The sequence below is a fragment of the Penicillium psychrosexuale genome, assembly GCF_028828465.1.
Source record: "Penicillium psychrosexuale strain IBT 29551 chromosome Unknown utg000005l, whole genome shotgun sequence".
Taxonomy (NCBI): domain Eukaryota; kingdom Fungi; phylum Ascomycota; class Eurotiomycetes; order Eurotiales; family Aspergillaceae; genus Penicillium; species Penicillium psychrosexuale.
Genome location: NW_026643190.1, coordinates 667421 through 694989, shown reverse-complemented (window position 1 = coordinate 694989; position 27569 = coordinate 667421). Strand labels below are relative to the sequence as shown.

The 27569-nt window shown below is 48.3% G+C and overlaps 10 protein-coding genes across 10 annotated transcripts; 6 read left to right on the top strand and 4 right to left on the bottom strand.

Moving 5' to 3' along the window:
- Positions 1-1173: 1173 nt before the first annotated feature.
- On the bottom strand, positions 1174-3774 carry N7518_009208 (MFS transporter; the record flags this gene model as incomplete). The annotated part of the gene is made up of 11 exons (XM_057190135.1): positions 1174-1240; positions 1350-1533; positions 1693-1826; positions 1921-2032; positions 2103-2512; positions 2563-2649; positions 2701-2733; positions 2787-3031; positions 3088-3122; positions 3180-3289; positions 3356-3774. The coding sequence occupies 11 exons, from the start codon at positions 3772-3774 to the stop codon at positions 1174-1176; spliced, it is 1836 nt and encodes a 611-aa protein (XP_057037791.1).
- Positions 3775-4585: 811 nt separating this feature from the next.
- Positions 4586-6408, bottom strand: N7518_009207 (kleisin alpha; the record flags this gene model as incomplete). The annotated part of the gene is made up of 2 exons (XM_057190134.1): positions 6136-6408; positions 4586-6082 (listed from the first exon to the last, which is right to left on the bottom strand). Exons 1-2 carry the CDS (start codon positions 6397-6399, stop codon positions 4586-4588), a joined length of 1761 nt encoding a protein of 586 aa, XP_057037790.1. The 5' UTR covers positions 6400-6408.
- Positions 6409-7394: 986 nt separating this feature from the next.
- On the top strand, positions 7395-10730 carry pmr1 (Ca(2+)/Mn(2+)-transporting P-type ATPase PMR1; the record flags this gene model as incomplete). Its single annotated transcript, XM_057190133.1, has 3 exons — positions 7395-7505; positions 7565-10100; positions 10156-10730. 3 exons carry the CDS (start codon positions 7395-7397, stop codon positions 10728-10730), a joined length of 3222 nt encoding a protein of 1073 aa, XP_057037789.1.
- Positions 10731-11331: 601 nt separating this feature from the next.
- Positions 11332-12240, bottom strand: N7518_009205 (uncharacterized protein; the record flags this gene model as incomplete). The annotated part of the gene is made up of 1 exon (XM_057190132.1): positions 11332-12240. One exon carries the CDS (start codon positions 12238-12240, stop codon positions 11332-11334), a length of 909 nt encoding a protein of 302 aa, XP_057037788.1.
- A 1159-nt stretch (positions 12241-13399) lies between these two features.
- N7518_009204 (uncharacterized protein) lies at positions 13400-14218 on the top strand (the record flags this gene model as incomplete). The annotated part of the gene is made up of 2 exons (XM_057190131.1): positions 13400-13618; positions 13676-14218. The coding sequence occupies 2 exons, from the start codon at positions 13400-13402 to the stop codon at positions 14216-14218; spliced, it is 762 nt and encodes a 253-aa protein (XP_057037787.1).
- Positions 14219-15390: 1172 nt separating this feature from the next.
- Positions 15391-16276, top strand: N7518_009203 (uncharacterized protein; the record flags this gene model as incomplete). The annotated part of the gene is made up of 3 exons (XM_057190130.1): positions 15391-15594; positions 15641-16159; positions 16220-16276. 3 exons carry the CDS (start codon positions 15391-15393, stop codon positions 16274-16276), a joined length of 780 nt encoding a protein of 259 aa, XP_057037786.1.
- Positions 16277-17129: 853 nt separating this feature from the next.
- On the top strand, positions 17130-18097 carry N7518_009202 (uncharacterized protein; the record flags this gene model as incomplete). Its single annotated transcript, XM_057190129.1, has 3 exons — positions 17130-17339; positions 17503-17998; positions 18084-18097. 3 exons carry the CDS (start codon positions 17130-17132, stop codon positions 18095-18097), a joined length of 720 nt encoding a protein of 239 aa, XP_057037785.1.
- Positions 18098-18545: 448 nt separating this feature from the next.
- Positions 18546-20140, top strand: N7518_009201 (protein kinase domain protein; the record flags this gene model as incomplete). The annotated part of the gene is given in 5 exon segments (XM_057190128.1): positions 18546-18568; positions 18580-18909; positions 18989-19311; positions 19367-19668; positions 19730-20140. The coding sequence occupies 5 exon segments, from the start codon at positions 18546-18548 to the stop codon at positions 20138-20140; spliced, it is 1389 nt and encodes a 462-aa protein (XP_057037784.1).
- Positions 20141-22307: 2167 nt separating this feature from the next.
- Positions 22308-24139, top strand: N7518_009200 (ammonium transporter; the record flags this gene model as incomplete). The annotated part of the gene is made up of 3 exons (XM_057190127.1): positions 22308-22419; positions 22477-22808; positions 22874-24139. The coding sequence occupies 3 exons, from the start codon at positions 22308-22310 to the stop codon at positions 24137-24139; spliced, it is 1710 nt and encodes a 569-aa protein (XP_057037783.1).
- Positions 24140-24939: 800 nt separating this feature from the next.
- N7518_009199 (Golgi transport complex subunit COG4) lies at positions 24940-27435 on the bottom strand (the record flags this gene model as incomplete). Its single annotated transcript, XM_057190126.1, has 2 exons — positions 24940-26154; positions 26203-27435. The coding sequence occupies 2 exons, from the start codon at positions 27433-27435 to the stop codon at positions 24940-24942; spliced, it is 2448 nt and encodes an 815-aa protein (XP_057037782.1).
- Positions 27436-27569: the final 134 nt, after the last annotated feature.

The window sequence follows — 27569 nt, the reverse complement described above, 5'->3', positions numbered from 1 at the left end:
TAATTGAAGGATTATCTCTGATCAGAAATCCTGCAAGTATAGGGTTCTATAAGAACCGAAGGGCTCTATATGTGCATCATACATTCACATGCTGACGTTCAGGGCAACGGTCACTGGAGGCATTATTAGTTATGTATTTGACTATGCCAAGTATTACAGCTTTCATAACATTACCAGAAACAACCTGTAATTCAAGTGCATCTGCAGACTCTGATTGGTTGAACTACAATCCAATACCAGATCGGGTTCAGCGCATACCAGATGACCTAGACAATTAGTAGCCCCGCGGCACGTGCCTAATTCGATTGTATACTCTGTACCTTGTTAGCTTCTAAATTACCCAACGTTCAATGCAAGTATATCCAATTTGAGTCATTATTTTTTTCTGTCAAGCTGAATCGATCCCGAGAAACCCGGTCCAGACTTTCGGCAGCACGCTCCGATCCCGTTTTGTTCCGAGGCAGACTGGATGCGCTCTGCCGAGGCTAGAAGGATCGCAACAGTTATACCGCTCAGCTATGACTCTACTTTTAAAGGAGGGATTGTCATGTCTGCTTGCTGCCAGGGGTAAGTTGGTTGGGGATGATTGCCGGTGAATGAATTTCAAGACCACATGACCCTCGTATGCTTCGCAACTGGACTGGCAGACTGGGGGTCCCGTCGGAGAATTAAAGCCTGGACCAGGTCCGCCTAGTTTCTATTCTTGGCGTGAGTGGGAGCTATTTACCCCTAGTGTGTATATAAACCCCGCTAGTAGATAGTATGAAAAGCTATAGGTCTGCTTGAGATCAAGAACGGCTAGATCGAATATGCAAGATGCTTATATGGAATCAAATAGAGCTAGGATATAAAGCATATCCTTGCCGATCATGCGTATTATTAACTATGATTTTATGCATTGGCTTTTACACTGCAGACGGTACAGCAGCTAAAAGCGTTATGTCCTGACATCCCCAGTAGCCAAACGTCTTAGCCCAGGGGGTTCCCAGCATCTGGTCATGGATGCCGTGTTCATCTCCTTGGCGCACGGTGTTCAAAACTGGTTGTTAAACTGTTGACATGCAATGGCGCCGAGGGTAGATCTGTGCCCTCGCGAAATAGCCATCCAGCCAGCGACCAACCCGCTTGAGATTAATGTATGTATGGGCTATTATATGTGCACCGCAGCATCGATCACGTCTGTGATTTCGCAAACTTGCTTTTACTTCGGATCCATCTCCCATGGCGAAAGAATAGGTATCTATTATAAAAGTCAGTGCAACGTTCGGCGGACAGATCAACTCATGTTAAGTTATTGTCTCCAGAGCCACAAGGAAGCTGGGATGTCAAACTTTCATCCCTGAGGCGACTTGCTGGGGTTCATAATGCAGGGGGAAGAAATAGGTATAGCGTAAGAGGAAATCAAGTGTGTCAAAATCAGCACGTACGGAAAAGGGACCATGACAAGGGTCAGGAACGCTAACAAGGAAGTTGCCCATTGATATCCAAGGTTGTGGTACACTGCATAACCGTTAGCCATAACCGTTACCTCAACTGTGTGCAGGCAAGAATGTAGCTGTCAAGCATTGAGGAAGAGCTACTGGTCGGCCTGTTCAGAATACAGCGCATCCACCGCATTGGAAATATGCGCTTCATGCAAAGCACGGGCTTCCAATTCTTATCACAGCACAACGAGAGTGCAGAGAAACTTACTTTGTATTCCAAATAGCGGAAATATGCCTCCAAAGGATGACCGAGCGAAGCTGTTGGCTGCCAGAGCGCTGGCGGCAAAAGTCGGATATGCATCGACCAGGAATGTGAAGATACCCGAGTAGACTAGGATCGTCCTAGCAGTAACACGATCCATTAGCATCACACGGCCGAAAAATGCGCAGACAAGGATGGTCGCCCGGTCAGGTGGGGTTGCAAGGTTGATCTTACCCTGCACCAAAAACAGCACTGCCAATAATAGGCGCAATCCAATGGACGTTGGGATAGATTGTCCAAGCAAAAATGAAAAGACCTATAGTAACCAAGGGTCCTCCCAGGATCGCTATTCCATGAAAGTCAGCCATTATATTCTTGGGACCTTGGCACCTGAGCAATTCTGTTGGCAAACTTACCTGGGGGCAGTCGCCACTCCGGCTGGAAGTCATCGAGCGAGTTAGTGGTTTTTCTGTAATTGCGCTCCAAGCGAATGTAGTTTTGGCGCCAGATCGGATCTGACAAAATGGCTATAACCATTCCGACAAACAGACCGAGGAAACACAGTCCACGCTGCCATATTACAAGCCCATACACATCATTGAAGACTAGCTGGAAAGCACCAAAGAAGAGGTACAGAATACCCAATAGGATGGCTGAGAAAATGCAAAGGCATAGACACATTGGCTCCAATGTTAAGAGGAGAACGGGGCGATACATGGATCGCAGAACTGTCTGGGTCACAGACCGCTGCAGCTTTTCGATTGGAGCTTTCCATCGCTCGTCTCCGGTTTCCAGGCGTAGCTTCTGCGCCTTACGCCTCAAAAGTCTAAAACATTATTAGCGTCGTGATTTATCCCAGAATCTGGAAATACATACACTGGGTGATAGGTCTCTGGAACGAAGAATATAATCGAGGCGAGCATCACTCCCGTCCAAATCAAGAGCACATAAAACGTCCAACGCCTGCGAGTGATATAAGCTTCAATAGTTGTCAGAATTCAATATAAAACATACCATGTGGTAAATGCATTAATGAAGCCACCGACCCTGGTAGTTATGTTAATATTAAGATCAGAGGGTAGGCAAAAAGAACGACCTACAGAGGACCAACTTCGGGACCAACAAATGGACTCGCAGTGTAGAGCATCATGGGAAAGGCAAGCTCATGGCGATCAAACATGTCACCAACAGTACCTCCAGCAACACTCAAAAAGGCACTGCCTGACAGTCCGGTGAAAAACCGAGCGATAATCATGGTCTCAGTATTCTTAGCCACCGCACATGGGATAAGCCAGATGAGAAACAGCGAGTACGAAACGAGGTAGATGTTTCTTCGGCCATAGAACTAAGAAAAATCAGATCAGTAACGCAAATATCTAGTAGCAAAAGTCTCAAACAAACCTCAGATAACGGACTCAGAAAGAGCGGACCAATTCCTAAAGCGAAAAACATCAACACATAGTCCCGCGAAAGACGACAAGATCAGCACAAACCAAGACCCCAAATAAAAAACGACAACCCAAGAGTCGCGACTTCCTGCGAGCATCCGAATTCACTCATCAATTGGTCATATGTCGTGGTATACATCGAAGAGGCACAAGTCCTACATGCAGTAGGTCAGCTTCTATGCGGCGCAGAGAACTCAAGACTCAACCGGCTGTACACTCACACGCAAAGCGAACCCATCGAGATAATAACGACAACCAACCATCGTCGGGCTTTGCTCATATTGCGCGGATTCATAGGATCGTTCTCCTCCCAGCCCACAATATATGATTCATGGTCGGTCGCCACCGCAGCCTCGTCAACATCATGGCTGGCAACGCTGACGCCGTCATTCAATGACCAGCTGCGTTCCAGGGGCTTGGATGTAACTGATCTAGACGCGCTCGAGCGCAGTTTTCGGAGCGGTGTGCTGCCTTCTTCGTGAGTACCCGGGGAGGTGATCGCAGCATAACTCAGATCATCGGATTTGGTGCGGTCGAATTTGTTGGCACTCTTACCACTAGAGGGTCTTTCGGGGCCGATGCGAGTTTTTTCTTCGCTGGGGTCTGGGTGCGACACGTCTGTACTTGACCGCGGAGACATGGTCAATGGGCAAACGGTCAATTGTCAGATTTGATCATCTGGTAGGTCTTTGTGTTAGCGATGAAGTCATAGGAAACAAATCGAACGGTCTGGAGCTACCTGGGTGTATGTATTGACTGGAGGAAATGTGAGTCACTATCTTGCGAGGGAAATTGAAGGGGATTCTCCTTAGCGTCTAAAATCGAAATCCAACCTCGGAATTTCCGAGCTGATCAATCAGTTTACGGGGTCCTAATTCCGCTATCTCGAAGCCGACCTCGGGAGTGATTCCGCCTTGGACATTGCTTAAGTGTAATTCTAACCATATGTATGTAATGTTGTAGAAAATTCAACTATTCTACAAATAGATAGACATATGTCGTTTTCAATGTTTTGACTGGGACATTAGTTATCGGATGCCAAGAACGTAAACACGTGGGGACGTTGGTATGTCGCACGGAGCTACTCCGTACTCCGTATATAATTCTCCGAGATCGCAGGTCTAAAACATTGCAGACAAGAATAAGATATGCTTGAGACAGAGATATGTTCAATTAAGCTAGAGCTAAAACTACTACGGAACAGAAACAATTCATCAACGTCGCTTCCAAGGGACCAGGTGCCCAAACAAAAACACCAACAAAAGGTAGTAACCAAAGTCCTGTCTCCAAGCTAACCCTAAACTCCTCATAGCCATTCGACCGAACGCTATTCCCAAAGAAAACACCGGATCTCAAATCGAGATATTACGGAACCATCCCAAAGTTGAGCTGTACAAGAAAAGAAAGATGCGCCAATAGATCCCAGAATTTTGGCCAAGAGGACACATTCTCTAAAGAGCCTGGCTGAGCTGGCTCATGGCACCAGAAGCGTTTTCCTCGGCCCAAGAACCCCAGAGTGCCTGCTTTCCAGTGACTTTGAGAGGACCACCAATAGACTTGGCGCCCTGGTCAACCTTGACAGCATCTTTCGTGGCCAGCACCAAGATTTCGAAAAACATTTTGGTAGCATCGGCCTTGCTGGACCGCTGCTCGGGAAGGAGCTCCTGGAACAAAACGCTCTTCTCCTGCTGGGTGGCTGGGCTACCAAGCTTCTCGCGGAGAATGTGCACAGCGTGCTTGGTGCCCATTGAGACCGGTTCGGTATCGACGGGGTGCGCAATAGTATCATCCAGCTCATCCATGGGCTGGTTGTTACCGTCGTCCTCATTCAAGTGCAATACATCTTCGTCATCTCCAGGGAATTCAATCTCAGAGCGCTGGTTCATAGTGGTATCGAGAGCGATACCCTCGTCAATCGGGACCATGGCTTCCTCGTCACCAAGATCCAGGGCAGGAACGTCGACGGCAGCCACATCCATATCGGAAATGCCACTATCGCGCTTGCGCTTCAGCTCACCGGCTTTCTTGACGGAATCTAAAGAGAGCATGCCGCGCAGCTCGGGTGCCCATCCGCGTCCACGGTCCTCACCAAATACACTAGACACAAAGTTGCCATTCTGCTGTCTGGTCATCAGAGTGAGCAGGACGGGGTCGCGTGGCAAGAATGATGCGGGCTTCAAAATCGAAGAGCGGTCATTTTGCTGGTCCTTGATCTTGGAGCTGGAGATCGCAACTTGTTTGTCGAGTCCCATAAGCTTCTGGCGCTTGGTGCGTTGACCCTGGTGGGCGCTAACGGCATCAGGGGTTGCAGATACATCTCTGTTAATTTCCTCTTCCAGCTGATTTATCTGATCGGATCCAGCATCGGAAAGGGGGCTTTCGGAGTCACGTTCGAATCGGTTTTCAGCAGCACGGGGCGTCTCGCCACCACCAAAGTCGTTATCGTTGTTGAAGTCCATGGGACCATCTGGCAGTAGGTCGTTCAGGTTGTCATGGACATCATCGCCAAGGTCCATCTTGTCGAGAGCCTCATCATCTCCAAGGTCCAGTCCGAGATCGTCGTCGTCGTTGAATTTTCCAGCGTCATTGAACAGATCATCCCCTACGGGACGAGGCGCGGGAGCATCTCGACCAATTTCCATAGTCGGGTCATTTCCAAGGGGCAATTCATCGTCGCTGAAGTTAAGATCAACAAGGGAAGGGTCTTCAAGGCGTGCGGGTTCCTGAGAAACAGAGCGGCGGAAGCTGCTGTCTGGGAGGAATTGGCTTCCAAAATCCATGCCACCAGGGCGCTTGCCAGCAGGCTCCAGATCTAGAGTTTGAGGGAAGAGCAGAGACGTATCAAGGTTGGTGAAAAGATCAGATTCAGTGAGAACGTCGGGAAGAGTAATGCCACCTGGAGCGACGACAGTCGAAGTCAAATCATTGTTGTTTGTGAGACGGAAAGCCTGATATATCATTAGACTGAACCAAAACACCATTTATGCAAAATAATACATACCATTTTAATTTTCATCAGAGCTTCATTGCAATCGTCGAGGAGGTAGCGAGCCTTGCGGCTATAAATTCGAACCACACCCAACAGCAATTGACCACTTAATCGCAGAGCCATAGGGGCTTGACCCTGATCAACAATAGCATTGACACTGCTCTCAATATCCGATTGCAGGATATGCGACTTTGAAAGTTTGCGTTCGATATTAGCCGACAACCAAACGCGAGCCAACGGCCCGGTTTTCGACAAAAGGGTCTCGGAATAGAACATGGTGTGTTTGTCGCAACGAGATCTTTTACAAAGAGGAAATATCTGTTACCAAATTCGGTAGGCGAAAAAGACCCGCCCGGCGCGGGGGTGAGGTGTAGAAAGGCGACGCGCTGAAGCCGGGAAAACAATGACTTGTGCGAGGATTCGCACTTGATAATTGTATGAAAAGGTAGATATGTGACTAAGGGATAAAGGTTTATCACTCGATCGCGTGAAATTAAGACATCGAAGATGGAGATGGAGAGGGTATGTGCGCGGGAGGGATATCTTGGAGTTGGCTGAGAAACCAAGGAGGAACGGAAGATGCGCGTCGGTGGGAATATCAGGCGGCAGTGGCCTGGGCGGGATTTTTGCTGACGTAATCGAGGGGGCTGGGAATGTCAGGTCACGTGAGGGTACACAAAGGAACTTGTACGGAGTCCATACTCCGACGTATCACAACAATGAATCTGCTAGCGAACGAAAATTTGCCTCATAAATAGGCAAATATGGAAGAGAATATCAATAGGACTTTTGATTTCTCACAAAACCACAGAAAACTCTTGTATAAATCAGTACATCGTATACTCTGCCCTACACGTGATACCTTGCGCTAGTCTTATTATAGTATCCGGATAAACTCCCTACCCGAGATAGCTAGGCCACAATGGGTAAAGCATCATCATGGGGACTTAACTAGCCTCTTCCAAGTGGACTCGGTGCTCTGAATGGGAATATTTTGCGGTTTTGATTTTAGCAAAAAGCTCTTTCAAATTGCATTTTTGGTCCCAAGTCCTCTGTCGGTCCCTTGTTTGTCGTCGACCAACTTGCGCCGACTCCGCAAATCCAGCAGTTAGTTAAGCCGCCCCCGTGTCCACGGGTGAATGCCAGATCGCATCTAACGTGCATTGTCGAAGCATAGTCAATTCTTACCTAAACGGGATGAAAACTACTTCTCAACATATCTAACGTCTTATTTTATCGCCTTTAATTATCCATCCTCCAAAGCATGAGCAATGTCAAGGTCCGCGACACCTTCATTGCCTTTGCATAATGCATCAAACAGCGACTTTCTTCGACCTTCCTCCACAACAGCCATGACTGGACGGCCAAATGCTCCATCATCAGTAAGTATACTTGACTCACGTACCACGTGTGCTGCCCTTCCTCCACTTAACGCCGTCAGACAATGGAGTTTCTAACACATGGTCTTGTTTTCTTCCAGACATCCACTTCCACATATTCATGGCTCGAGCCTCATGAAACTGCCGAGCGATTACGAACCTCTATTTTACATGGCCTGACACCCGTCGAGGCAGAGATACGCTTGGCCAGAGATGGACCGAACGAGCTTCCTCACGATGAGCCGGAACCCCTATGGCTGCGGTTCCTCAAACAATTCAAGGAGACGCTGATTCTCCTCCTCCTCGGCTCTGCTGGAATCTCTTTTGTGATGGGCAACTACGACGATGCCATCAGCATTACTCTCGCGGTAACAATTGTTGTGACCGTTGGCTTTGTTCAAGAGTATCGGTCGGAGAAGTCGTTGGAAGCATTGAGCCGACTTGTACCCCATTATGCGCATTTGATCCGTGATCTTCCACCAACTTCCTCCGCGGCAACTGAGAATGGTGGTGCATCGCCCGCAGGTTTCTCCATGGAAATGGATGGAATTCGGAGCAAAAGCCCAGGCTCGGCGTCTGCCGCGGTCAAGGCTTCTTCAACCGTCCCCGCGAACGAACTTGTACCCGGAGATTTGGTTCTTTTCACTACCGGAGACCGCATTCCCGCCGATATTCGAATCACTGCTGCAACAGATCTGAGCATTGACGAGTCGAACTTGACTGGAGAGAACGAGCCTGTAGCGAAGTACACGGAAGCTCTGCGCACCACATCTAGCGGGACCGCTTCAGCGCCAAAAGGAATAGCACCCCCTCGATCTCCCTTCTACGATGCACCGGCAAGCGGTGCTGTTGGTGCTGACATTCGGTTGAACGAGCAGCACAATGTTGCGTTCATGGGTACCCTAGTCCGCTCAGGCTATGGTCAGGGCATTGTTATCTCAACCGGCGCAAATACGGAGTTCGGCAGTATATCAGCTTCGCTACAAGAGATTGAAAGCCCTCGAACACCCTTACAACTGTCCATGGATCGTTTGGGACAGGAGCTAAGTTATATATCTTTCGGTGTCATTGGATTGATCGTGGTTATTGGTCTTATACAAGGTCGCAAGATTCTCGAAATGTTCACGATAGGTGTCTCGCTGGCCGTCGCAGCGATCCCAGAAGGCTTGCCTATCATTGTTACTGTCACGCTCGCGCTCGGCGTCCTGCGCATGGCTAAGAGGGGAGCAATCATGCGAAGACTGCCCAGCGTTGAAACTCTTGGCTCTGTCAATGTCGTCTGCTCGGACAAGACTGGAACTCTTACTCTCAACCATATGACAGTTACCAAAATGTGGCATTTCGACTGCCCAGAACCATTCGACGTGCAAAGAGAAATGACATCGGTTACTTCTTTTGGCCCTGCAGCGCAAACAATCCTGCGCGTTGGTAATATTGCAAACAACTCTCGTTTGTCACGGATGCACGCAAACTCGCCAGCCAGCGCGTCTTCTGCGACTGTACTTTCGTCGACCATCAACAGTGATTCGGCTGCTGCCAAGAGTCGATGGGTGGGTCAGCCCACTGATGTGGCAATTTTGGATCTAATGGATATCCTGGGAGAAGATGATGTGCGCGATCGTATCAGCGCTCGCGTCCATGAGACCCCATTCAGCTCCGAGCGGAAATGGATGGGTGTTGTTATCGGCGATTCTGGTGGTTCAAATGGAGGTCCCCATGTTGCCTATATTAAGGGTGCTCTCGAACAGGTCTTGGCGCGATCGGATACCTATCTCACCAAGGATGGTCGGGAAGTAATTCTAGACGAGCCCCGTCGCAAGATCATTCGGGAAGCAGCAGAGAATATGGCATCGGAGGGTCTTAGAGTTCTTGCCTTTGGCAGTGGAGTTGTTCGTGATACGTCTAGAGGTGGCAGAGGCTTTGGCAGTCGGTCGTCCCCGAAAATCGTACAGGGTGATGATGACGAGCGGTACAATGGCTTAGTCTTTGCTGGATTAGTGGGTATGAACGACCCGCCGCGTAAAGATGTGCACAAATCCATCCGACGCTTGATGTCTGGTGGTGTCAGAGTCATCATGATTACTGGCGACGCTGAGACAACAGCTGTGGCCATTGCGAAGAAGCTTGGAATGCCAGTTAACGATTCCCCGCATGCCCGTTCAGTCATCGGAGGCGATGAACTCGATCGTATGACTGCCGCTGAACTTGCCCAGGCAATCTCAACGGTCTCGATCTTTGCCCGTACGAGCCCAGACCACAAGATGAAGATTGTGACAGCACTTCAAGCCCGCGGCGATGTAGTTGCCATGACCGGTGATGGTGTCAATGATGCGCCCGCTCTGAAGAAAGCTGACATAGGTATTTCCATGGGCAAGCTAGGCACCGACGTTGCCAAGGAGGCAGCGGACATGATTTTGACAGATGACGATTTCTCGACCATCTTGCAGGCAATCGAACAGGGCAAGGGCATCTTCTATAACATCCAGAACTTCATTACGTTCCAGCTTAGTACCAGCGTGGCTGCACTCAGTCTTGTACTGCTGAGCACCACTCTTGGCTTCAAGAATCCGCTGAATGCTATGCAGATATTGTGGATCAGTGAGTATTCCTGCATCCGATTCTATCCCTTGTATTTCTCTAACAACTATTACAGATATTCTTATGGATGGCCCACCCGCCCAGTCCCTAGGCGTCGAGCCCGTCGACCCTACCATCATGAATCGCCCGCCACGACCCAAGACGGCCCGTGTTCTGACAAAACCTCTAATCCAGCGCGTCCTCACCTCAGCCATGGTCATCATGGTCGGCACGTTGTCAATCTACATCCAAGAAATGGGCGATATCACCGACGGCAACCCAGTCGAAAAGCGCTCCCGCGTCGTCACCGCGCACGACACCACCATGACATTCACCTGCTTCGTTTTATTCGACATGTTCAACGCATTGACATGCCGCAGCGAGGGCAAGTCCGTCCTACGTGGTGAAATGCCGCTGTTTGGGAACAAGATGTTCAATTACGCTGTTCTTGGCTCGTTGGCCGGCCAGGCCTGCGTGATCTACCTGCCGTTCCTGCAGCGCATCTTCCAGACCGAGGCTCTCGCCTTCGGGTCCTTGGTCAAGCTGGTCTGCATTGCCAGTTCGGTGTTCTGGGTGGATGAAGGTCGCAAGTATCTGCATGCGATCCGTCGTCGGCGTGGGGTGGGTTCTGGTTATAGCGTCAATGTCTGATCTACTGAGACAACGGGTGTACTGTTCGGATTTCCTGTTACGATTTTAGAGGTGTCCATGCCATAACGTGTAGTTTATCATATTTGGATTGATATCCCCCATATACATAATAGAATTGTCGGCTGTCGTCATATATGTTATGCCTTCCCATATAGTTGGCCGCTTATGTGGCCTTGTCTGTCTTTGGTAGTCTTTTTTTGGTATCTTTTTTGGTCTTCTTTGGAGTCCTCTCTTTTTACACTTTTGTTTACATGTCTTTTTTACGGATATATTTTTCTTCTTAGTATTGATGTTGCTTTTCTATAACTAGTTAGTTATGTGGTTCGTGCAAGCATGTAAGCAGTGATATACCCGCGGACCCATAACTATATACTCCGTATATCACAACGTTATGGCTACTCTGTACTCATCTCCCACTAACCCGAATTCTACAAATTTCGGTAGACGCATGTTAATAAAATACCATTTCATTCCCTTGATTCCTTGTTGACTTGAAATTTCCAAATTCATAGATACATTGATCAAGAATTCCCACATTTCTCGACCGACGAGATCCAGTTCCCTCTCTCAGAGAATTGCAATCCTAAACGAGGCCGCAATATCACTGGCGAGCACGATATAGAGTGTCATCCGCAGCCAGCATTCCCAGATACCATAAGCCAAGCGCAACCGTGAGCTGCGGCTCTTTGGATGTGCCAGTCTGGGTCCAGGGGATCGGAGCACCCAGCTTCAAGTTCCCATCATCATCGACTCGCTGAATTGGAACCAGCTCTTGATCGGTAAGAATGAAGCCAAACTGCGTGCCATGCTGCGTCATGTACCAGTTCACTTGTGCTAGAGGTTTGAAGAATTCTGGATCAATAAAAGAACTATTCATCATGCTGTGTGACCATTTCCATGAGGGCTTCAGGTCGCCTGGAAGGCGGTTCGGACTCAGAACATTTCTATTGCTAGCTTCACCAGCTTCATAGATCGAAAGATCTGGGATGAATTTCGCCAGCGTAAGAGCATCAGGGCCTACCCCGATCAAGACATTGGTGCGTTCGGAAAGCGCGTCAAGGACTCGATCGAGAACTTGATTGAAAAGAAGATCTTCCGGTTGGCTTAGAGCCTGAGGCTCAGCCTGGGGATCAACCTGGGGCTCGGCCTGGGGCTCAGCACGTTGCTCAGCACGGTTATCAATATGTTCAAAGGTACACCGCAGGGACCGCCGAATCAGAGCGTGAAGGTATTCCCCAAATGCGAGATGCAGGCCACTTTCAGACGTGAGCTCCCGTTGTGGACTCGGGGACCGAATAGTATGACGCTGAATGCGAATTGCCCTGAGCAGCGGGCCAAATTCATGCATGATGTCGTCTATGTTGAACTCCGTCCAGACACCAACAACATTGATCTTGTTCGGATCATACGATCCATTTGTCGTGTTTTGCTTCGATTGTCCGACATGGCGAACTTGAATGCTTGGTGGTGCTTGTAGCAAATAGGCGAGTAGAGTAACTTGGTTTGCCATCTTGAACAGAATAAAAAGGTTGAGAGATGATAATTCTTGGGAAATGATAGTTATCAGGAAATGATGATTGTTAGGAGATGATAATTCAGAACTGACTCCTGTGAATGGGTGTCTTGTATATTTGAGATGGGAAGGATGAAAGGCATAATCTATTAGCATCTCCTTCCTATTCGAGGTCAACCGAAAGCCCACGTCCCCGAAGCGCCATGACAACCAACAGCGGGAACTGACAGAGGTAATCATTGGCAATGCTCACTCGAATCAAAGCGCTAAGTGTGACTGAAACGTATACCTGCAGCGGAGGCCGTCACCGGGTACATATGCATACAAGCCATGAGAAAATCATTAGCTATACTCACTTAAAGCGAAGCGCTGTGCGTAACTGAAACGTATACAGCGGAAGCTGTCACTAGGTACATATGGATACGAGTCACATCTTACCGGATAATCATTGGCTATGCTCACTCGAAGTGAAGCGCTAAGGCGTGACTAGAACGTATACCTGCAGCGGAGGCCGTCACCGGGCACATATGCATACAAGCCACAAGAAGATCATTGACCTCGAATAGGAAGGAGATACCAATAGTAGTAATAGGTTATCATAAGAAAATCATTGACTATGCTCACTCAAAGCGAAGCGCTAAGGCGTATCCTTGCACCGGTAGCTTTGGGATCAGACCACAGGCCCCTCTAGGTCTAACAGATATTATTTTGGTCTATGTCATGGCCTAGTGGTAATATGTGCTGTCCGCTCGAAATTGTAAGTCGTTTTCACCTGTCACCAAGAAGGGAAAGAATTTCAAAGAAAAAAAAGTGAAAGAATATGCGAGAAGATGTCTAAAAAAAGACTATCACAAAGACATCACAAAGCATGAGCCCCAGCTGTAAATCACAACATCGAAAGCCAAACGCCGTGACCTACATAGAAGCTCTTTGACTTGTCTTTGACTTGTCAAGCCACACTTGTAAATGATTGGCTATGCTATCACAACTCACTCAACGTGAAACGCTGTGATCAACACACATGCAGGTGCCTTGGAAGGGATGTACTTTTGTACAGTCATATTCTGCCATATAATGCCGCCTTCGCCCTTCTATCCCTTCCTTTTTCTCCCTCCCTATTCCACTTACCTTCAAGACCTATCGCGCTGGAACCAAGATGCCATCATCATTTTGGGAGCACTATCGTCACCCAGCGAAGAATATTCCTCCACGTAAGGTTTATGATGCCCCCGATGTTGATCTCGCCAATATGAAATTCTATGATGCACCCAAGATTGATATCGCCGATGTGGAATTCGTTGAGATCATGAAACAGACGGATCGTTCATTTCTATGCCGAGCCCGCTGGCAAGACAAAGACTGCGTGCTCAAGGTGGTAAGCGAGGAAGTCATATAGCGCGCCTTCAAATTTAATATCTAATAGGTTTACTAGTTCATTCCTTACAAACCGGATACTTGCGAATCACCGTTCCTTACTAGGGATCTTTTTACAAATGAGAGCCGCGCATATAGTCGATTGAAGGCCGGTGGCTTTTGTGAACGAGGATCGGTACCTGACTTCTATGGGGTGGTTGAGAATATTGACCCTGAGGCAAAGAGCTGGCAACCACAGCTCAAGAACTTCTACGATAAAACTTTTCCGGAGGGTCTAGATCTAGAGGCTCGCCCAAATGGTGTCCTAATCGAATATATTCCCGATCTGAATATGATCGATATCTCTAACTACACAGAGCAAAGAGCTCAGAAACTCAAGCAGCTTCTGGCCGAGATTCATAAGGCTGGGATTTTACACTTTGATCCCTATCCCCGAAATATGCTGATTCAGGGTGATTCTGATCGGGTACTCTGGATCGACTACGAACATTCCGAAATTTATGATCCAGAGGACTCAAAGCATCCCAGATGTTTTGCATATGAAAGCGAATGTATGCATCACTTCATGGAAAGGCTGGTAATTTTATCACTCCTAGTTTGATTATAACTTTATAGCTGACTTGCAATTCTAGGGCAGAGATCATAAGTTAGGGGAGTACAAAGAAACGCGGAATTTGTATTTTGACTGACTTGAAGTTGAGGGGCGGAATTTTGATAATCAAGGGATCCTATGCCATGCCATCAATGTCTCCTTTTCAGATATCTTTTTAGCAAAAAGACAGATGGTAATACTAGGCAGCAGCTCATAGAGTCCAGGGCACCTATAAATATTATTTGTATACCTGTGAGGTACCAGATCGATCAAGAAAGAAAAGAGTATATTCAACTAAATAACAAAGGTGGAAAGAAAGAGGAAGCAAGTTGCAAAGTGGGAAGCAGCCAGTTGATATAGCTGAACCTTTGCAAACGTTGCAAGCCTCGAACATCTCGTTTAGCTATATTAAACAATCTGGTTATCTAGCAAAAAACCAGTGAAGTGAACAATGCAAAGAGCAGATAGTCGCCGATCCGTAGAGTCATAGAACAGACAATCATGCGAACGGTAGCATACCTTTTAACTAGGTACTTCGGGTATAGCGCCAATTGGCAGCCATTTTTCGCTGACTTTGTAAATTATTATGCCCAGGTGGTAACTGGCTAAGTATTCCTACGGTATTCCTAATAACCTCACATGGCTTAGTTAACTATTTGTTGCCGCTGTACGGAGTACTGATCACCTGATATGTCTGTCACAATAAAGATCGAAATCAAATCGTGGTTTTATGACAACTACTAACTCACCGGCGTGTGGCTCGAGTACGTCATTCAACAATATTAAATCATGATAAGTAATTAGAGAGTGATCAAAAAGGAGTATCTCGGGGGTATTGCAATTGGTATCAGACGTAGCACAGTCACGAAAAGTCTACTATATGACTATCTGTTTGCTTGCTTGCTTACTGGCTTCCTGTTTGCTTCATAGATTGTTTGCTCGCTAAAGCGAGAAGGTTGGCTGTTTGCAACGTTTGCAGAAGCGACAGCTATATGAGCAGACCATCTCCTGCACTTACTTCTTCTTTCCTTCTTTATCTTGATATTGATAGGATCATATTCTGCCTTTTTATGCCGTCTTCGCCCTGACATCTATCATCCCTTCAAGTTCCTCCCCTCCCAGTTTCTCCCTCCCTAATACCTATTCTACTTGCTTTCAAGACCTATCGCGTTGGAAACAAGATGTTTTCTCTTCCGAGAACCCCCCAGGTTGAGATTGAACCCGAAGTTTTTGATGCACCTAAGGTTGATCTCGCCAATATGAAATTTTATGATGCACCCAATATCGATATCGCCGATGTGGAATTCGTTGAGATCATTAAAGAGACGGACCGTTCGTTTCTATGCCGAGTCCGCTGGCAAGATAAAGACTGCATGCTCAAGGTGGTAAGTAAGGCCATATAGTGTGCCTGCAATATCTAATATCTATTAGTTTGCTCCTTATAAACCGGAAGCGTGGGACCCACCCTTTCGTTCTATTGATCCTTTCAAAAATGAGAGTTGCGCATACAGTCGATTAAAAGCCGGAGGCTTTCATGAACGAGGATCGGTTCCTGACTTCTATGGGGTGGTTGAGAATATTGATCCTGAGGCGAAGGGCTGGCAACCACAACTCAAGAAATTCCACGACAAAACTTTTCCGGAGGGTCTAGATCCAAAGGCTCGCCCAAGTGGTGTCCTAATGGAATACATTCCTGATCTAAATATGATTGACATCTCTAACTACACGGAGCAAAGAGCTCAGAAACTCAAGCAGCTCCTAGCCGAGATTCATAAGGCTGGGATTGTACACCTTAATACCTATCCCCGAAATATGTTGATTCAGGGTGATTCTGATCGGGTACTCTGGATCGACTACGAAACTTCCCAGATATATGACCCAGAGCACTCCGAGCACCCTAGATTTTTTGCCCACGAAATGGAAAATATGGATCGCTTCATAGAAAAGCTGGTAATTTTATTAGTCCCCGTTTGATTACAACTTTATAGCTAACTTCTTTTGCAATTATAGGGCAGAGATCATAAGTTAGGGAAACACAAAGAAACGCGGAATATGTATTTCGACTGACTTAGGGTGGAGACGCGGAATAAGGGTTCCTGTGCCATTTCATCAATGTCTCCTTTCCAGATGTATTTTCAGCAAAAAGACACTTTTCGTGATTGTGCTGTAGCTGATACCCAATTGCAATACCTCCGAGATACTCTTTTTTGATCGTTCTCCAATTACTTATCATAGTTCCATTGTTGAATGCTGTACTCAAGCCACACGCCGGTGAGTTAGTAGTTGGCATAAACCCACGATTTAATTTCGATCTTTAAGTAGTTTAAATAGGTATGTTACTGTCTGCATAATTGTCTGTTCTATGACTCTACGGATCGGCAACTATCTGCTGTTTACATTGTTCACTTCATTAGATAGATTGTTTGCTACATAGCTAAGCGAGATGTTCCAGATTTGCAACGTTTGCAAAGGGTCACTTCTTCTTTCTCCTCATCTTTGTTATTTAGTTGAATGTACTCTTTCTTCTTGATCGATCTGGCACCTCACAGGTATATAAATAGTATCTATATGTAGGTGCCTTAGACTCCATGAGCTGCTGCCTAGTATTACCATCTGTATGATTGTCTACTATATGACTGTCTATTTGCTTGCTAGCTTCCTGTTTGCATTTATTATTGTTTGCTTTATAGACTGTTTGCTCGCTAAGCGAGAAGGTTGGCTGTTTGTAACGTTTGCAGAGGCGCAGCTATATGAGCAGGCCATCTGCTGCTTCTGCACTTGCTTCTTCTTTCCCCCTTCATCTTAGATCACATTCTGCCATGTTATGCCGTCTTCGCCCTGAAAGACATCTATCACTTTATCCCTTCCAGTCTCCCACCTCCCAATTTCTCCCTTCAAGACCTATCGCGTTGGAATCAAGATGTCTCCTTTTTGGAGAATCAATGGACCCGAGGTTAAGATTGTACCCAAGGTTTATGATACACCCGATGTTGATCTCGCCAATATGAAATTCTACGATGCACCCAAGATCGATATCGCCGATGTGGAATTCGTTGAGATCATTAAACAGACGGATCGTTCGTTTCTGTGCCGAGCCCGTTGGCAAGACAAAGACTGCGTGCTCAAGGTGGTAAGTGAAGAAGCCACATAGCGCAACAAAATTGCAGTTTCTTGAAGCATACCTCAATCCAGCTCGCGTACTTCCAATCTTGATATTCTCATTTGGTTCGCTCACAATGCTCTCTTCGGCCGCCTGCAATTTCAGCCCCTACAATATCTAACAAGTCTACTAGTTCATTCCTTACAACCCGGATACTTGCGAATCACCATTCACCATTACTGGGGATCTTTTTACAAATGAGAGCCGCGCATACAGTCGATTGAAGGCCGGAGGCTTTTGTGAACGAGGATCGGTTCCTGACTTCTATGGGGTGGTTGAAAATATTGACCCTGAGGCGAAGGGCTGGCAACCACAGCTCAAGAAATTCCATAACAAAACTTTCCCGGAGGGTCTAGATCTAAAGGCCCGCCCAAATGGTGTCCTGATGGAATACATTCCTGATCTAAACATGATTGATATCTCTAACTATACAGAGCAAAGAGCTCATAAGCTCAAGCAGCTCCTGGCCGAGATTCATAAGGCTGGGATTCTACACTTTGATCTCTATCCCCGAAATATGTTGATTCAGGGTGATTCTGATCGGGTACTCTGGATCGACTACGAACTTTCCGAGATCTATGATCCAGAGGATAAAAGGCATCCCGAATGTTTTGCATATGAAAGGGAATGTATGCATTACTTCATTGAAAGTCTGGTAATTTTGTCAGCCTAGTTTGATTATAAGTTTATAGCTAACTTCTTTTACAATTACAGGGCAGAGACCATAAGTTAGGTGAATACAAAGAAACGCGGAATAAGTATTTCGACTGATTGGCGGAATTTTGGTGCCATTTGATCAATGTCTCCTTTCCAGATGTCGTGCTGATACCGAGATACTCCTTTTTGCTCATTCTTCAATTACTTGTCATGGTTTAATACTGTTGAATGCCTTGTTTGTCCTATTCGATAGGCCTCATCTAGCTAGACAAGCAGCCCTCTATTTGTTTGTAACGAACCAACTCTTCTTCTTTTCTCTTCATCTCTGTCCTTCGAGTTACTCCGCAAAAAAATGATTGTTATGAATCGTAAAAGAAAAAGAATTATCCCTTCCTTCATTCAGTGTATATTTTGTCGAGCAAAAATATTGACCGACGCAGGGATCGAACCTGCAATCTCTTGATTCGTAGTCAAGCGCCTTGCCATTGGGCCAGCCGGCCATATGATATTTTGGCCTAAATGTGCTTTATAAGCGAAAACAGGTGTTGACCAGTTTCAACGCGTCTCATTGGTCCATTTGTAGTCTCCTGTCTGACCTTACCACAGATCAGCTTGTGCTCTTTCCACACGCCCATCATGGCTACACTCATGAAATGGGCCATGAACGTGCTTCGGAGGGCCCCCCCCCCTCCCATGCATTTCCCACTAGCGGCTTCGAAACCATCCGTTCCTCGGAGGTGCTTGACGAGGAACGGTTTGAGCAGTTCAAACAAGGACAATATTATCCTGCTGATATTGGCGATATATTTAGCTCAAAATACCAGGTCGTTGGTAAACTTGGGTTTGGGACTACGTCTACAGTATGGCTCGCTCGTGATCTTGAGTAAGTCAGAGCAGGTCTAGGTCCACTTATTCCAACCAAACACTACAATATACATAGCCCACTAACACAACAAAATCAGAGCTCGTCAATATGTGACACTCAAAATCTACACGCGTGACGAAGATAACCAGGAAGAGTTTCAGATCTATAAGCAATTGAATCAAGGGAGTTCATGGCACCCTGGCCACGCTCATATAAGGAAAGATCTGGATATCTTCACGATTCCCCGTTCCGGCGGTGACCATTCGTGTCTGGTTCAGAAACCGATGTGGGAAAGCTTCAGAGATCTACTATATCGTAATCCGAGCCATAGGTTTACCGAAGATCTACTCAAAGCTGGTCTTATGCAGGTCTTTCTTGCACTTGATTATATGCATACTGAATGCAAAATTGTCCATACGGGTGAGATTTGTCTGTCTTTACCAAAAAGCCCTGTTCCTAACACACATTCTTACAGACATCAAAAGCGATAATATTCTCCAAGAAATAGAGGACAATTCCATCCTTGACAGTTTCACCCAGGCCGAACTAAAGAACCCTTCACCCCGAAAAATCGTCAATGGTATGCCGGTATATGCTTCCCGACGATTCGACTTGCCGAATACATTTGGCCGAGCAGTGTTGAGCGATTTTGGCTCTGCGGTACGGGGAGACGAGAGGAGGAATCACGATGCACAGCCGAGTATTTACAGATCGCCGGAAGTGATGCTGAAGGCTGATTGGAGTTACCCGGTCGACATATGGAATGTCGGTGCTATGGTATTCTCTGCATGTTCACCGTCGATAACTATCATGTTCTAACCAGAATCGGAAATAATAGGTATGGGATTTATTCGAGGGAAGACACCTCTTCTACGGAAATGACCCAGATGGCAAAGGGTATTCGACCCGGGCGCACCTTGCAGAAGTCATGGGCGTTCTGGGACCACCTCCTTTAGATATGCTGCAACGTGGAAAACGAAGTCATGAATTCTTTACTGAAGATGGTAAGCATCCCTTTCCTGCTCGACACTTTGCAAAGGCTTACGAAGACCACGTTGCAGGGAAGTGGAAGCAAGATATAGAGATTCCAATAGGAACCAGTTTGGAGATATCGGAGCAGTTCCTCGAGGGAAGAAATAAGGAGATGTTTCTAGCGTTTATGAGAGGCATGCTTCAGTGGAGACCTGAAGATAGGAAGACGGCGAACGATCTGCTCCAGGATCCGTGGCTGAATGATCAGATAGGATGAAGCTGTGTGTCTGATTGCCCTGTCATAGAATGAAAACACGCTTCCTTCGAGGAGATTAATCGCGCCGAGCACTAGCCGTCTTACCGCCCCATACCCTTTCTAGGTATACGGGTGAGACGGCTATGTGACAATCTCCAGGGGCTGAGGTTCCAAGTGTAGGCCGGATATCCGCTGTAGCGAAATGTCACCTCACTGCCAACTGCCCCCGTGGCTTAACTGCTCATCCGGTGATGTCGGTCTGACTTCGTGTTGCAGTAGCATCTCTTCTCCACCTCATGTTGTAATTTCATGATGTCTTCGAGATATTGCTTGATAGCCTTCTTTTTCAGAGCCACATGATTGTATTAGGAGATCGTTATTCAGGGACAGCAGATAGCAAGTTGGTTAAAGGGTTAGGGGTACGGAGCACTCCGTATAGTACATGTACCTAGTCACATGATTGAGGGTTCGTCGAAGTTCGAACCTTACCTAGTTAGTTCAAGTTCCTACTCCTTACTCCATACTCCATAGTGTACTGAATATACATAGTTGTCTGAAGCATTAAAATCTTACCTCATGTACATAGTATTTTGAACACCATTCGGAACTACTCCATATAGGATCTAGTTAATTGATTCAACCCATGTCACACGTGCCAGGCACAATTTGAAAATAGAAAATAGAAAAGTAGAATTGTTCTCGGCCCAGATAGGAAGCCCCGATAGGAGGCTGAATGAAGACCCAGTCCCGCGGGAGTGGATCTGACAGTGCAGGAAAAAAAAAGATAAGGAACAGTGTAACCTTGTAATTGTTCCTAGGTACAACATACAATTTACATTTACAGATTAAGATCAACACGTAAATATGACCTTCATCCTATATTCAATATGTATATGTATTCCTATTCCCCTATTCGTAGTAAACATGTAGGTACCGTAGATAGGGCCAATCCTCCGGCATCGGTAGTAAGCCGGAACACGGCGACAGTCAGTCAGGAAGATCCCCGGAGCCATCGGGGAAACACGGAAAGCGTAAACGGGACCTTATCTGTCGCCAATCGTTGGCTCGTTCCCATTTCGATACGCTAACCCGCAAAGGGAAAGGCTTAGCTTACGGCGGAGCCCCACTTAGCGCCAGTGGCGAGTTGGACTTTATCTGTAGCCAATCAGCGACCCGGGAATCGATCTTCACCTGTCCAATTGCCGGTGGGCGATAGGCATTTGGGGGAATTTGGGGGTTCTGATATCCCGAGAACAGAGAAATCCAAGATAAGCGCCTGTTTCTTCGCCGAAGGTCTCCAGAAGCCGAAGTGCGACGGTGTTGTGTACGCGCAAGGGTACCTGCAGGAGATGATAAGCTATCTGGTAGTTGCTGGTATCTAGTTGGCTATCTGATTTAGAGGTTCTGAGTTTGAAAAAGATATATAAAGAGTCGTCCGCATGGAATCTAGTTCCCTGAAACTTTAGGAACTATTCCCCGGAGTCGAATTACTGCATGGTCCCATTGGATCATAATGTAATGTCCAAGGTATATCCCTCAAAAGGCCAAGGCCAAGGCTCGAACTATTGGCAAGGCACGATCCATACATGATCCCTTGCCACACGATGCGGCTGTCTACGCCGGGGATGACGAGGTTCCTATGTGTTATACTTGTTATACTGTGTCGTTATACTATGTGTTAATTATTGTATACAGAGATCAATTGAACTGAACTTTTTTATATATACCAGACCCTGACGGAACATTGAAACATTGAAACGTTGAAACACGACAGTATCTATCGATTATCCCATTGCTATTGTCACAATCTCTGACCACACCACTTCGAACCACATTTTGCCCAGCTCTCGTCCGATTTTCTCCTCTTTACCGCGCCTTCCTACGGCAATACTTGAAGTGTTTCATGATTCTATTTTAGCTTTGTTCTTCTTTCATTTTTATCGCGTGGAATCGAATTGAATTGCCAATTGCCGTTATTCGACGGGGACCCACTCGTGTCGATCTGACTTATCTTGGGATTTTTGGTTCGACGAGTTCGGGTTTCCTTATTTTTATATCCGTGGCGAAATTCTTCTCTTTTTAACTTCTGGAACATCCGTCTTTTTCTTCCTTTCGCCTTCACTTCCTACCTTCACTCTCTCCTCTACACCTGCACTCTCAACTTCCAAAGCTTCGAGCTTCTGCTACAATGGCGTTCAACGGGAAAGCCCCGTACGCCCCGGACTATGCCTCCTACAACTGGATAGGCGCCCCCTCCAATTACGACCTCTCGACCAACACAGACTTGGGCGGCGATTCCCGTATGCGTCTTTCTTGTCTCCAAACGGTGTGATGGTTTTAACATGGGTCCCAACTAGGCACCGAAAATGTCAACAAATGGTTCCAGGCCGGCGACCAGGCCTACATCCTCGTGGCCTCGGCCATGGTCATGGTCATGATCCCTGGTCTCGGCTTTTTATACTCGGGATTGGCTCGTCGAAAGTCTGCCCTGAGTATGATCTGGGCTTGTATGGCTTCGTTCTCGATCGTGACCTTCCAATGGTATTTCTGGGGTTATTCGCTTGCTTTCTCCCCGACGGCGACCAACGGTTATATCGGCAACCTGCGAAACTTCGGTTTAATGAAGACATTGGCTGATCCCAGTCCTGGTTCTCCACTGGTTCCAAACTTGCTCTATGCGTTCTATCAGGTAAGATCGAACATGGAATCATGGATTTGGTTTTTTTGTTTCCAGCCGATGCTGATATCTAATAGATGCAATTCTGCGGTGTCACTGCAGCTATCGTCATGGGAGCGGTCGCTGAACGCGGTCGCCTTCTTCCTGCCATGGTCTTCGTCTTCATCTGGGCGACTATCGTTTACTGTCCGCTAGCCTGCTGGGTCTGGAACGTCAACGGCTGGGCGTACAAGTACGGCGTGATGGATTACGCCGGTGGTGGTCCCGTCGAAATCGGTTCCGGTTTCACAGCTCTGGCCTACTCGATGGTCCTCGGTCGCCGACAGGAACGCATGATGCTCAACTTCCGCCCACACAACGTCTCCCTCATCCTCCTCGGCACGGTTTTCCTCTGGTTCGGCTGGCTCGGGTTCAACGGTGGATCCGCCTTTGGAGCTAACATGCGCGCTACCATGGCCTCCTGGAACACTAACCTGACTGCCGCCTTCGGTGCCATCACTTGGGTTCTGCTCGATTGGCGTCTGGCTCGCAAGTGGTCAATGGTCGGCTGGTGCTCCGGTACCATCTCGGGACTCGTAGCTGCGACACCCGCCTCCGGATTCATCTCACCCTGGGCTAGCGTCATCCTCGGCATTGTCACCGGCATCGTGTGCAATTACTCCACCAAGATCAAGTACTGGATCCGAATCGACGACTCTATGGATGTGTTGGCCGAGCACGGCATCGCAGGAATCGTCGGCCTGATCTTCAACGCCTTGTTCGGTGACGACGCCATCGCCGGTCTGGACGGTGTCAGTACCGGCACTGGCGTCGGCGGCTGGGTCATCCACAACTACAAGCAGCTGTACATCCAGATCGCCTACATCGTCGCGACCGCCTCGTACTCCTTCGTCATGTCCACGATCATCGCCTACGCCATCAACGCTATCCCGGGCCTGAACCTGCGCGCCTCCGAGGAAGCCGAGCTTCTCGGCATGGACGACGACCAGCTGGGCGAGTTTGCCTACGACTACGTCGAGGTCCGCCGCGACTACCTCGCCTGGACCCCGCAGAACCACGACCAGCTCGCCGACGGCCACGAGGTCCCTGCCGCGCAGCGCTACGGCATCGGCGAACACAGCGAGATGATGCTCGGTAGCTCGCCGCGCGAGGTGATGCTCGAGGGCCACTCGCCTAACGGGCAGAGCAGCCGCGGCGGCAGCGAAGGCGACGTCGGCATGCACGAAATCAAGATCGCGCCTGCTCCTCGCCAGGCCGCCGAGCAGAATCAGAATCAGAATCATTCCGATGCACAGGGTGAACCTGTTGTGCTAAAGCCGGTGCAAGAGAAGACGGAGAACTAATCAGTCCTACATTTCACTTCATTCTCCTTTCTCCCCTTTGCTTTGCCCAACTCATTCATCTTCTCTTCTCTCAATCTCTTTTGCATGACATGCATTTCGCATACGCCATTTTTCGTTTAGAAAGCTTTGATTTTCTTCGCATTTTCGCTTCTTTATCTCGATATCCCTTGAGCGTGCTTCTTTTCTTGCAACCAAAAAGCCTGGGGCTTTTTATACCATCGCAACCTACCCTCGATCTCTCTCAATCCCGCGAATCTCTCCACCGACTCCACATACCATCCGACATTCTCACCCTCCGTTCTTCTCATCTCCACCTCAACACTCAACCCTCCCGCTACCAAATCACATACCTCACACCATCTTTTCAATCCAAATACAACCTTCCTGGGAAAAGTCACTTGAATTATGGTCTAATTTGGCCTGGCGCTCCATTGTTCTCATTTTTTTTATGGCAATGGGGGATATTAAACTGGGTTCTGTACGGTATACAAACTGCTTCGTTGAATGACAAGGGAAATAATACCTTGCTTTCTGTCCATGTTTTCTGGTCTTGCGTCTGGAATAGAGCGAGATAGCCCGATTTACATTCTTATTATCTAAGACTTTTATTCTCGACGTTTGTATAATTGTAGATAGATGGTAGCTTGTAAATATTACTACCTTGCCTGTTGCTAGTCTAAATGCAACTGTCTTACTAGAACTTGAAAAAAAAAAAAAAAAAAAAAAACAATTCAAATGAACAAACGCAAAAAATGCAATTATACAAAACCTCCTATAAACAATCAAAGACCTTCCTCTCCCTACCTCCTAACCATCCCCCTAACCCTAATCAAATCCTCCCTCCCAAGCTTCTCAACAACCTCCGCCGCAACCCCACCCCTCCTCACCTCATCCCACTCATCCTCATCCATGCCCATAACAAGCGTCATCTGCACACAGCGCGCAAAGCACTCGCGATACCGATACCTCCCCGGCGCACCAGCCACATACCCAACCTCAACCGCGGCACCCACAAGCCCCGCAACATCCCTCTCGAGACGCGCCGCGCCGAGCGCGTTAATCCGCGATCCGTACGACCAGAGCCTCTTCTCCAGGAGCCGGGCCAGGTACGCGAGCGTCACGCCGAGGACGCGGTCGAAGGCGGAGGGCGTGAGGATGCGCGCGAAGGGCGTGAGGAGGTCGTTCCAGGCGGCGGTGAAGCGCGGCTTGACGAGTTCTTTGTCGAAGGGGGAGTTTGGGTTGTCGGGTTCGAGGTTCGGGTTTGGTGTGTATTCGATGTCGCGGAAGGAGTCTGCGAGGATTGGACGCAGCCGCGGTTTGATTGCGTTGTTGAAGATTACTTGGATTCCGTCGGTTAGGAGGTCTGTTACTTTGCTTTCGAAGGTTGTTGATAGGGTTTGGAGGGTTTGGTGGACTTTTTGGGCGGTGCTTGGGCTGGGGAAGATTGAGAGGAGGTGCGGGGTTGCTTGTGTGGTGGTGGTGTCGGTGTCGGTTGGTTTGGAGCCTGTGTTGTTTTGCACGATTCGGCGGATGTAGTCTACTCCTAGGTCGAGGTTGTTCATTTGCACTAGGAAGGAGATGATGGTTTGTTCGGAGGGTGGTCCGCCTTGGACTGGGATACGTGGGTAGCACTCGTCGCGCATCTTGCGCTGGGTCATGCCGATGAAATCGGACCCTAGGACGCGTGAGAGTGTCGGGACTACGTTTGTCACGACTGCTTCTTGGGAGGTGGCGAGCGACTGCTGGATGACCTTGTTGACAATGTACATTATGTCGTCGATGGCTGAGGTGATGTGCGGTGGATCCGCTTTCAGTGGACGCTGGGGGTTCATCGTGAGGCCTGATGGGGACTCGTCTAGCTGGAAGGCCTTTTCCACAGAGCGGCGGAAGAAGAAGGTTGTCATTGTGTTGAAGGGGGCCACTAGGCGGTCATGGATCTTTTGGGCCAGAGGTGACTCTCGCAAGAAGGTGGGAAGCTCAAATCGCTTATCGTCATCTGGCTCATCCTCCGAAGACTAAAGAAGTTGTTAGTGCTGATATTGAAGAGGCGGAGATCCACTCACATTACATGTATCAGCCAGGAACCGACAGTACAGTGACCACCGACCCAACATGATAGCCATTTCATTCAACACCCCATCGATCTCTTTCATATCCACCCCCTCCTCGTCGGCGGCTGTGCTCGCCCCCATGGCAGGGGATTGTGGGCGAGGCGGGCCTGTTCGCTGCGCGGACAGGAAGCTCTGCACCAAGAAAGTGAAGGCATAGGATTTGATATCCATCAATTTTCGATCCACATGGCGCTCATCGCTCCATGTATCAAGAATGATACCACCCTGTACATCTGCCTCGACCTGTAGCCGTTCAATGACGCGTCCCATCTTACGGGGGCCATAGTGGTGCTCCACGAGCCCGCCGTGGCCATCAATAATCTGCGCAATATGTTCAAACAGTTTGGTAAGCGCATTTGCATAGAAGAACCCGTCCTTATTTTGAGCATTCCCGGTAGCCCCATTGAGGTTCGCCCGAGCCTTGGCCGCGACACCCTGGCACACATAACGACCATAAACATCGAGACCAACCTCAGAGCGGCCAATAAGCGGGAAAAGCTTGAAGAAGCGTGTAATCTTGGCTCCATCATTCTCCTTAACCGCCTTCTCAAACTCTCGCAGGAACAGCCCGCACAGCGACTCCGCCGCGTTATCCAGCGTCACACTTGGAGGGTCCGGTACCTCAGCCGTAGGGACCATCTCCGCAGCAAACGCGCCATTAACAACCGTCGCCGGGATCTGAGCCGCGCGGTGTAGGTAGCTGGCGGCTTTCTCCCAGTCCTGGGGCGCACCCATCGAGCCCGCCACGCCCAGCGTACACGCCTTGAGTTCGGCCACCTGCTCGACAACTTCCAAGGTGGCTTTCACCCGAGCCTGCTCGAGATCTAGCCGGCGGACCGCACTGGAGATCCGGTCTGCGGTGCCGGCGGCTTCGGAGAGCATCCCATGGCTGATGGAGCGGGTTGTGCTGGCGTGGGTCCCGATGTTGACGCGCATCAAATCCAGCCGGCCCAGCTCACGGGAGAGGTCTTTCTGGGATGTTACTAGGGCATCCAGGCGGGCAGTCACAGACGCTTCTTGGGTATGCAGGTGGGACAACGTGGCTTTGATCTCAGCGACGGAGCTGGCGTTGAAGATGTCGGGCTGTGGGGGAGGAGATGTCTCTGTTGGTGAGGCATTGGTATTTGGAGGGCTTTTGGGCATGGAATTATGCCCATTGGCAGTTGCAGCCATTCTGGGCGCCATTGGTCGTCGCAAGTTGGTTTGTTGATGCCACGCCAGTTGTAGGGGGTTGCGGGCGGTGAGGGCGGGTTTTACAGCCTCATGATTCATGTTACTGTGCTACGTCAAGACCGGCGGGGATTTATGACTCCAGATTG